Source organism: Pogoniulus pusillus, chromosome 22 (assembly GCF_015220805.1).
Source record: "Pogoniulus pusillus isolate bPogPus1 chromosome 22, bPogPus1.pri, whole genome shotgun sequence".
Taxonomy (NCBI): Eukaryota; Metazoa; Chordata; class Aves; order Piciformes; family Lybiidae; genus Pogoniulus; species Pogoniulus pusillus.
Window position 1 is genome coordinate 17,920,723 of NC_087285.1, and position 10,898 is coordinate 17,931,620.

Genomic DNA, 10,898 nt, shown 5'->3' on the forward strand with positions numbered 1-10,898 from the left:
ACCTAATCTGGTCTGTCCAAGGCATCTCTTAAGACCTGTGTATCCATGCCTGTGTACTATATAAACAGAACAGGAAGGAGGATTTCTTGTGTCTTTCTGCAACCTTGCTGGGATTTAAAAGTGAACCACTAAGCAAGAACACTTTGAAAGAAGATCTAAAGCCACAGCACAGTGCTGGTTGCTAAAGCAGTCATGGAAAAGCAAATTGGGCTGATCCTGCATAGCTTGCCCATGGGAAACCTCCCTTTCAGGCCCCATTGTCTAGGAGTCTCTCTGCTTTGAAGCCTGAGTGTTGGTAGCCCCTTTCAAAACTCATTACTTCTGCCCCTGGCTGGCTTTATCCTTAAAACTTACCCATGAATAATAAAGCCCTTGTGAATACTGGAGACCTTGAATCTATAACCATGGCCCTGTGGGGGTCAGCTGAGATGTCTGGTCAAAGGCACTCTTGTGTCCTGGCTTCCTCAGCCCATAAATGGGAATGACAGTATGGGGAAGGAAAATTCTCCCAGATCTCTGGCAGCAAGCATTGTCTGAAGAGCCTAACACTAATGGTTAAACTGTACCTCAGCAGCTGTCAGCATCTGCACACATGTCCAAGGTTCTTTAAATCTTACTCTCTTTCCCTCTTCAACAGATTTTTGGAGCAGGAATTTGGCAGGTTAACTGTGTGAAAATTAAATGAGAAACTTCTTAAATGCCCAAGCTTCTGATACAGTGTGGTTGCTTCTAGGAAAGCTGATCCTGGTGAGGATTTTTGGACCAGTGCTGGTTCTGAATTATCCCTGAGGTAATGATGTCTTCTCCCTCTGTTCAAACAAGCTAAAATCCTCTAATAACCCTCCTCAAAAAAAAACAAACCAAAAAACCCAAACCAAACCCAAAACACCTCCACAAAACTCCAGATGAAGCAAAAAAAATCATTATTGGTGAACTCAATGAATGTTTAGTTTCCTGACTCTTGGGTAAATATTAGATAGATTCCCAATTTCAACCTGAAGCAGTTTATTTGGCTGCTGTTCACAAGTCAGACACAGCAATAATCAAGGAAATCTTGTTTGATTCAGGTTGGGTAATATTGCCTGAGGGGGGGATAACATCATTCTCATTTCCACACATCCAGCACTGGCACAAAATGGCATGGACAGGTATGAAAAGTGGATCGTGGATCCTTGGTGCTAAAATTCAGCTGATAGTTTCAATTAATTATCATTTTGTGTGTGTGTGTGTGTGTGTGTAAATGATAATTACCAATTAAAATGTTGCTGGAAAGAAAAGAGAATGAGAGAAAAGAAAGACATTGTCGTGTCTGATAAAGCAAAGTTCTTTGCAGTACTGCCAAAGAAAATGGAAAAGGAAGAGAAAAGAAAAGAGAGTTAAAACAAATATAGCTGTTAAATAAAAGATCCAGGTACCAAAGAGCAAAATTTAATGAAAGCAGAAACTGTTAAATATGGATTCCTGTTGAGAAAAAATGTCAATGTCTTTAAGAGTTTTACCATTACTCTATTTTTAAGAAAAGTGTAGTAAAAATACATATTACAAGTTAACATTTCCCACGCTTTTGTCCTATTCTTGTTTTGTTTTGTTTGTTTTAACCCCTCCACTGAACAAAAGCCTCTGAGGCCGAATCTTGCATCTTCACACCACAGGTTGCCAGTCCTAGCAAAGCTGTGCTGCTTCTCTCAAGACTGTCCAACTGCCCAGCTGAGCTCCCCCTGACCTGCTGCCAGGTGGTCCTGCCTTTGGAGGATGGGGCACCGATGGGTCTCAGCAGCCTGCTCCCACTGCAGTGCCCAGCAGTGTGCTGCTTTGGCAAGGTCCACAACGCAGCAAGAGCTGAGTCAGGAGATCCATCCGAGGGCTCTTGAAACAGGCTAGCTTGTGGGATGCCTCCACTGAATTAGCACTTAAATGGAACTGAACTTAAGGAAAGCAGGTTGAAAATAATAACCAACAAAGTAACTCAAAGGGATGTTTGAAAGTGGCTGATAACAGAGTCCATGTCTGGTGATGAGAGCTGAAGATCACAAAGGCTTTCAGTTGCAAAGAGAGGAAAACATCTTGGCACAAGATATGCTGTGCCTGAGCTTAGGACCTTGACTCTGACTTGCTGGTCTCTGAAGTGTTGCATGACAAGCAGGTAGATGGAACAGATTCTCCAGCCCAGGCTGGTGCTAAAGGTGGTGAACATATTGCTCTGCATGTTCTTATGCTAATGGAAACTGATACCCAGGCAGCTTCCAGCTAATGGACAGCTGTGTGGACAGATCCTCCTCACAGACCTGTGCCAGTCATTCATTGCTTTCTCTTCACCTGCATCTCTTCTTTTCCTGATACTCTCTTGCTATGTTGAAGAAAAAAAAAAAAACAAAACCAAAAAGAAAAGAAAAATAGAAAACAAACAAACAAATCCAAGAGAAAAGGCAACCCAGAATGCTCCAATCAATAGCAGCTCAGTCCTTGGACAGATATTTGCTGAGTCCCACGAGAAGCTTTGAACTTCACTTGTCAGCAGTGATTATCCTGCAAGATGGGACAAGGCTAAGTGGGTTCACTGTTGCCCCTGCCCCACAGATCTTCTCACTCTTCAGATGTTCCCCTGGGATTCCTTCACTTCTGTGGAAGTGTCTCAAGCCTACCAGCATGGGGGAACATTTGCCTGTCCATGCCAGTGATTCACAGCAGGAATCTTTTGTGCAGTTCTGGAAAGCCATCTTTGCCCCTTTGATCTCCCAGCCACCTGTGTGCCAGTGTGGCTTTCTGCAGTACCAAGCTTGGCATCAGCAACCTGCTCTCCTGGCTTGTGGATGCTTCCTCCTTCCCAAGAACACACGAGTGGGAATCTGCTACTGTTGGCTTGGTACCCAGACAGGCCACAACTTGATGGGAGGGCTGTGTTTGACTAGCCCTGATGCTGTTGAGTGTCATGGATGTTTGAATGAAGCACTTGTAGAGTCTCCTCCTTAGTTTGCTTTAGCAATTCCTTCCAGGAAGCTGTCTACAAAATGTCCCTCTTAATCAGAAACCTGGACACAAAGGGATTTCAGAGCAAAAAAAGTGCCATTGAGACCCATGACTTCTAGCATGTTTTACTGGTTAATAGGCAGCCATCTAGAACTGGATGTCTTGAGATGGTCTGTCCCCAGCTCAAAGGGGTTCCCTACGTGACCACCAAAGAGGGAGCACACACAGAAGCTAAGCAATGAAGAAATGGTTCACAATTGCTTATTATCCTCCAATAACCTAGGCAGGAGAGTCACATGTGAGGGGAATGTGGCATTTACTTTGTCTCTTCCATAAACTGCAGCCGACCACGATCTTAGACCACCCATCTGCTCTAGGCTGCCATGTGTGACACTCTCCACTCCAGGCACAGGATTCTTCCCTTGACCCACCACTCATCATCTCTCTGGAAGAATTATCACTTTGTCCTCAGGTTACCTGGGGTTTCCAACCTTTGCCCTCTGTAAGACAGCCTCGTGTTTTACTTCAGATTCTTTCTTCCATCACATCCTTCCTGTTGCAGGGAGAACCATTCGCAGCTCTGTCTGCCTCACTGCAGTAACTCCGCAGCCTGAGTCCACAACAGAACAACGGAAGGCAGAAGCACGATGGACAAAAGGAGTCAGTGCCGATGCCCTGCAGGGACTTCACCTTGCCATGTATCAGATTTCCTTGTTTGCTGTTAGTAGCTCAGACATTATGGTTTGCATCCCAAACTAAACCAGATTGAAGGACTGAGCAGGGAAAGGGGAAAGGGCTGATGTTACCCTGACACCACAGCAATTAGTAAGAAAAAATATATATATTGCACACACTAAGACGTATTAACAACCAAGTTAAAACAAAATGGCACAGTCCTCATTAGTGTTCCAGTGGTTCTTTGATCAGGGATGGTTCAGGAGTCTGTTAAATCCCATCACACTCTCCTTATTGCAGTACAGACCTGTTCCCGTCCTCCTGCCGGTGGATCTAGTTGCAAATAAAAAGGGAAACAACTCTGATTTCCTCGAGGAGATCCATCCAATTGTCCCTTCTGTCATCGTGGTTTGTCTTGTTGGTGCGGGGTTTGGTTTTGGCTCCGGAGGGGGTGGAGTTGGGCTGCCCCTGCTCTCACCCAGGCGAGGGGTCAAAAGGCCAGTTATAATCCCGTAGCTCCCAGGGACATGCCGGTGCTGTGGCTCATGCACGGGATGGTCTGCATGGATTTGGGGAAGTCGTGGCTGACCACACGTCCGTTTTCTCCGCTGCCTCCTGCTGCAGCCGGCCTGGGAAGGGTTGATGTCCGTATGGCTTCGTTGATTGATTGCTGTGGGATTAAACAAAAACCCTTTTTAGGAAGGACGGGGGGGGTCTCCCCCTGTCCTCAGCAATGTTGGAGAAATCACAGCAGATATAAACCAGGGCTGTCTTCCTGCCACCCTCCTCTCCCTCCTTGTCTCCATTCAGAATCTCACTTGCTGCATGTCCCCATTGCATCTGCTCTGTCAATTCGCACCTCTTCTACATTCAAAGCTCAAGTGCTCAGCGGTATTTTGGGGTATAAAGCACACATGCCATATGCAAGAGCTGTTCAAACTCTGCAACATAAGAACAGTCATCCTGGATCTGAGCAAAGGTATTATACACACTTCCCCCAGAGATCTGCTATTACTACTCCAGTATGGTGGACTCTGACTCACTGCAAGCATATGTTTAACTTGTCTCATGTGAGAAGTTGAGCATGTGCCTGTGTTTTTGTCTACAGCAAGGACTGAGGTAACCAGGAAATTCAAATCTAACTCAGGAAACTAAACCTCATTATACTGTTCCAGATAACATCCAAAAGGTTTGCTTCCAGAGATCTAAAGAAGCCAACTGTTCAGAAGAATTAAGCTGAAAGAGGAAGTGAAATTTGAGTCCTTATGCTTAAGCTGTCTCTTAGGGTACCTTCATTCTTTATGAACTGGAATATCCAAGTGAAGAATTATGGAGAACAGGTCAATCTGGAACAGTCAGCCCAGCACTTTGTCAGCCATGGAGCAGCCTCCTGTGCTGGCAGGATCTGCAGCCCACTCAGGGATTTGCTGAGCAGAACTTGGGCTTAGACGAGGATCTGGCCCATCTTTCTAGGCACTTGCCAAAGCTCTGCTGAATGGCTTTGTGAAGCAGCCACTGACGGCTGGAGCCAGCCAAAGGGACAGGCTTGGATCAGATGTTAACTCCACCAGCAGCAATCCCTTCTCATAGTGGCTGGTTGTAACATGGCAAGAGCACTGTGAGACTGATGTGCATATCAGTGGGTCACATCAAGTAACACAGGGAAGCCAAGGGCAGGGCAGGATCTCCTTAAGACTACAGCTGTGGAACTACTGCATTCTGGCAGTCTTTAGCAGTGCATGTGTGACTTATGTAGCTTTGCTCTGCAGACAGCAATCAGAATTTAATTTTAGGGATATTAATTGCTCATACTACATTACTCCTGTGCTCAATGTACCTCTCATTGCCTGTAGAGTTTTCTAACCCTCACTGGGAAACATTTTACATTTCCAGTGAATTAGAAGTGGTATTATTGCTGACAAAACATTAAGTGTGTTGTGGAACAGAGACATAAACCCCAAAGGAACAATTGCTTCTCTTCCTCTCAGATCTGAGTAAGTTTCAGGACTCAGGGAAGTGAAAACCTCTCTAAATGTTATGAAACTTGCTGCATACTTCATCTCCTCGTTCCAACCTTCCCTGCTCATAGGAGGGGTCAAGATAGATAAGAAGAGTAATGTGTTACCCATATAGCACATGTCTCACAGCACCCTTGTACACAAAGCTGTCCCCTACTCATCTGAGTCAAGATGTACTTGTTCCACAGATGCTGCAGTCAAAGTTTCTCCCTAAGACTCTCAGATCTAATCCACTCTTGACACAATGTTCTGAAATTTGGGAACACCAGAATTTAGGGCTGAAACAAATCTCCTGGGTCATAGGAAGTCCACTTCTGCAAGACCATGACAGGCTGGAGAAGAAACCCAAGATTACAGGAGATGTTGGAGGCCAATTTCTCCCCGAGGGGACCCATAATTCTGAGTTTGGTGGCCCTGTTCCAGGACACCAGTGCTCTGAGCATACATCACTCTTGCCAATCTGCCAGGCAGGGGTGGTGCCAGGAGGGTGCCAGCAAAGGGAACAACAGGACCTGATTCCTTACTGTGCTATCCCAGTTTTATCTTGCTGTTTAGTGCTCGGGTTTGGGGGATTATTTCTTACTGCAGTAAGGGCTGTATCACACCAACCCCAACACACTCCATCCATGCTGCACTCACGTTGCCATCATCTGCTTTTGTTAATGGTAAGAAATGGCATTGCCCCTGTTGCCATTTGTGTTGCTTTTGTTCTATCTCTGGCTTTTGGACCAGCATTATGCCACATGTCTGGTCTTGCATCAGCTGCCTGCTATGGCCCACTTGACCCTCTTTTAGCTTCCTCTGATGCTCCTATTCCTTTCTAGCAAGTCGAGTGACACGGTCACTTCGTTATCCCTATGTCTTGGTTTTCCACGCATGGTCTGGGCGTCTCTGAAGGCAGCTTTGGAGCCGGGGTAAGGTCAGAGAGAAGGTGTGAAAGGCCGGGGAATGGGTTGCCACCTTCATCCGCTTTGATTCACTTCTGGACTTGTAACAAAACTCGATTAAGGCAACCAGCATGGCTAGTCCGAGCCCACCGATGAGGATATAGAAAACCCCCGCCACATTGCTGAGACTCAGCGCGCTCGTCTTGTCCTGGAAGAGAAAGGAGACGGGAGGGGAGGGCACGTGGGAGGGAGAAACAACGTTAATCCAGGATGGCTCGGGCAGGGATGCTGCACAATATAGCAATGTTGGCATGACATCACCTTCTCCTTTAAACCAACAGCTGACAGATCTAAGAGCATTTTTAATCCCAGTGTCTAGTAAAACTAATGTTCCCCTCGCACAAATAAATAAACACTTCATCTGCAATGCAAAGCTTTGGGCCCTCTCTTTTAGCAAGCAGCTTGTCTTAAATGCTTATTTTACTCCAAATGCCTGGTTTAAATTATTGATTAAAGGAGAAAAAAAACCCAAAACAACAACAACCCAAACAACAACAACCAAAACCCCCAAACCAACCAGTTTTCCTCCTCTGTGACATTTGCTTGTCCCTGATGTCTCGCCTGAAATAACCTGTTCTCTTGGAAATGCTCATTCCTTCATTCCTAGATTGTTTCCTCCGCAAAGTCTGTTGCTGAGCAACACATGGAAGTGGCTGGGGATTTTCTGTCTTTTTGGGTTTTTATCTTTCTTTTTTGTTTTCCTCCTCCTTTTCCTCTTCAGTCCTGAGGTCGAGCTGACACCTGAGCTGTCCACACAAACTCATTGGATTTTGGTGTAATAAGGCAGTTATTTCATATGCAATCAAGAGCTGTTGGTGCGTGTCTAAGCTAATTATTTGGTTGGCAATAAATAGGGCTATTAATGGACCACAACTCACAGGCAGCAGCTATGTTCTGATGTTACAACTGCCTAATGAATTGTTACGGCTCTCTGGGGAAGAGATGAGTCTCAGAAAGACTCATTTCACTGCTAGGGAAACAGAGTCCCCACATCTAATCTCAATGTCACTCAGTGCAGCTCTCAAAACCTTCACCTACATGATGACTAGGCAGAAGTGGAGTGTTGCTATAAACTGGGCAGCAGCAGGACTCAAAAACTTGGTTCAGTCTCCTTCTCTGGAGACTTTCAAAACCTGCCTGGATTTGAGAGCAGTTTACCATTGGAATTGGCTGCTCAGGGGTGTGGTGGAGTCGCCATCCCTGGAGGTGTTCAAGCAAAGCCCTGGCTGAGGCACTTAGTGCAATGATCTGGTTGATTGTCTAGGTCTGGGTGCTAGGTTGGCCTGGATGATCTTGGAGGTCTCTTCCAACCTGCTTGATTGTAAGATGCATTCCTGTGTGGACTACCTTAGGTGATCCTGCTTTTGGAAGGGGTTTGGCCTCGATGATCTCCAGAGGTCACTTCCAACCTCTAATATTCTGTGATGCTGTGGCTCAGCTCTGTGTATGAGTCTCCTGTTTCATGGTCAGAATTTCTATATAGTTCAATCAGCAAGCAGCAACAGAACAAGGGGACACAGTCCCAAGTTGTGCCGGGGAAAGTATAGGCTGGATGTTAGGAGGAAGTTCTTCACAGAGGGAGTGATTGGCATTGGAATGGGCTGCCCAGGGAGGTGGTGGAGTTGCTGTCCCTGGAGGTGTTCAAGAAAAGACTGGATAAGGCACTTAGTGCCATGGTCTGGTTGACTGTACAGGGCTGGGTGCTAGGTTGGACTGGATGATCTTGGAGGTCTCTTCCAAGCCGTTTGATTCTATGATTCTATGACAAGGGTCCCCTACTCCATGCTGTTGCTGCTCTGCAATATTGACTCGATGCTGTGTGAGCTCCCTTGCTGCAGACAGGTCTGGTTTCTCACTTGTATAACCTTCATACATTGGTCAGTTTATAATCTTGCTGATGCTTTCTGTGTGCCTCTGTAATGAGACATTTCTGCCAATATCCTCTTTATTTCTGCAGTCTCTATATCTGAAGGATTATTTATCCAGTCTTTAATAATCTGCCTTCATGTATTTCTTTTCCCCAGGCTTGGCTGTCCATTTGTTCTGTCATCTCCTCTCTGCAGATTACTGGGTGTACTTTTAAGCACCAAGTGAAAAATGTAGGTAGTTTTTTAGTGAGGATTTAGAAAAGTGGAGCAATTACTCTGAGGAAACTGGGTTACAACACATCAGGTAGTTTGCCTCTTCAAATGCAGCCTGAAGAGGCTGCTCCAGCTTCAGGGAGGGACAAAGACTCTAGAGGCTGCCCTCTGTGACATCCTAATCTTTCAGCCTGGCACCTTAATGAAATGTGGCTGATTAGTACATGCTTGGTGCTCACAGGGAAGGAGGTGGAGCAGCCTATTTGTCTGTGTCCTAACAGTGATGTTCAGACCATACTTTCACCTTGATTTGACAGAAGGGTGGAGATCATCAAGATGTCAGCAACCTCCAAGCTTTGTGAGAAAGAATCACACCTCAGAGAAAGCTTATTAATGCTCTCAAATAGATGTGTCAGTCCAATCCATACTAGGCAGGAGAGACTCCTCATGGATTTTGGGCTTGCAGCCACAGACCCTCAGGCAACTCAACTTCTTCATCTCAAATACACAAATTTCAAGTTTTATTGGCCACAATATTCTTCTGCTTCCATCCCCCCAGTTTGGAGGTCATGGCCCAAAGGGGCATCGTCTCAGCTGGTGGTCTGGCTGCCAGGAGAGGTTGCTGGTTCTTCCTTTCTACTTTCCTTCTGCTGCCAGCAGCAAATGGAGCAGTTCTCCTGCATCATGAATCCATAATTTTATTTCAGAGCTTTTAGTTGCAGCTACTTTGCAGTTGCATTATTGTTACTACTATTACTAGTTAGTACTACTACACTATTAAGACTATCTGGGTGAATTGAAAGTTGTCTTATCCAAAAGGCAAAGAAAAAGGCAGTGAGGCACATGGCTTGGCAAACCTGGTGGGAGGAAGAGAACAGCCTAAATGTCACCTCAGCCACCATAACAAAGTTTCTGCTCAGCAAAGGCATGGGCAGCTTCAGTGACAGCTGAGGGACAACAGCCTGTGGGGGCATGGCTGATGCCAGAGCCTCAGACATGATATGGGTGCTGTGGTGTCACCTGACTTCTTGCTCATCTTCTTTTTGTTTCCTTTCCTCTCCCAGCAGGACATGCAGAGAGGTTCTCCAGGTGGGAGTGGCACCTCACTGCTCCCACTGGCTGCAGGACTGGACCCTTATGTAAGGTAGGAATTGCTGCATGCTCCCCAGAGGCTTTCCTTGCATTTTTGGTGCATATTCTAGCCTCAATGATGCCTACGACAATAAAAAGTCCCAGATTATGCTAACTGCATGAGAGGACTCTGCCATCCTCCCTGCTCAAGCTCTGTGACACCAGATGCTCTCCTGCAGAGCTGCCCATCACTGAACCAGCTTGTTAGTGGGAGTGTAAATGTCATTGCTCGTCTCCCGTGGTGGCAGAGCGCTGACGTGGGGGGAAGATTGGCAGGTGAAAAGAGAAAGAAAACCCCATCTTTCTGAAAGCCCAGCCTTGTTGCTGCAGCAACCAGGCACAGTCCCTTCTGTTCCTCTCAAATATGGCACTGTGTCCATCATCCTCTTTGTCATTTATCCTCTTTGGCTGAAAAGCCTTGCTGTTGAATTTGCCTGGTTCCCCAGCAGGGCCAGTCCTTTCTTTCACCCTGCACGACGAGAATCCATCGGAAGCACAGGAGGATGGCACCTTGTATTGTTGTGCTCTTCATAGAAGATGAACTGTCCTCAGAACAAGTAGTAGCTCCAAAACTTTATCTTTTACACAAAACACTACCCCAACTTTATTGGAGCAAGGCCTGAAGCTCTGCAATCAATGCCTTAGCTCTGGCCATTGACTCTGAGCGCGGCTGTGTGTCTACCAGGGGATGAGATGGGGCACGTAGATGGCCAGGGGCACGTAGGTGGCCAGCTGGTGGGGATGAGGGTGCTCAGTATGAAAAGACATCTTGGGTCTGAGAACCAGGCAATTCACTTCAAAGGCAGGGCAAGGAGAAAAGCACAACTATTGCAACTGAAGAAGGTCCCTGTGGCTTTGGTGAAGGTCTTTTAATTCCATTCAGTTATCTGTCTGCCTCTGCAAGCAGTTTTCACTTTGCCATCCCTGTCTGGAAAAGTCTTCTTGTTTTCTCATTGCCTTGCAGAAGCCCCAGGAATGAGAACAGTCACATTCATCTGCCCTGACATTTAATGCCTACCTTCTCATTACCCTCCAACAACCCAAGGCATGCCTTTCAAGGCTACAGCACATTTCAGAGC

The 10,898-nt window shown here is 46.2% G+C and overlaps 1 protein-coding gene across 2 annotated transcripts in view; it reads right to left on the reverse strand.

Moving 5' to 3' along the window:
* Window positions 1-988: 988 nt before the first annotated feature.
* Window positions 989-10,898, reverse strand: part of GRIA1 (glutamate ionotropic receptor AMPA type subunit 1) — a 156,721-nt gene continuing 146,811 nt past the window's right edge. For both annotated transcript variants that reach the window (XM_064162021.1, XM_064162020.1), the window contains exons 15-16: window positions 6,621-6,755; window positions 989-4,333 (exon numbers count right to left, since the gene is read on the reverse strand). In XM_064162021.1, the coding sequence (XP_064018091.1) occupies window positions 4,145-4,333; window positions 6,621-6,755 (324 nt within the window). In that variant the 3' untranslated portion in view covers window positions 989-4,144. The remainder of the gene's footprint in view (window positions 4,334-6,620; window positions 6,756-10,898) is intronic.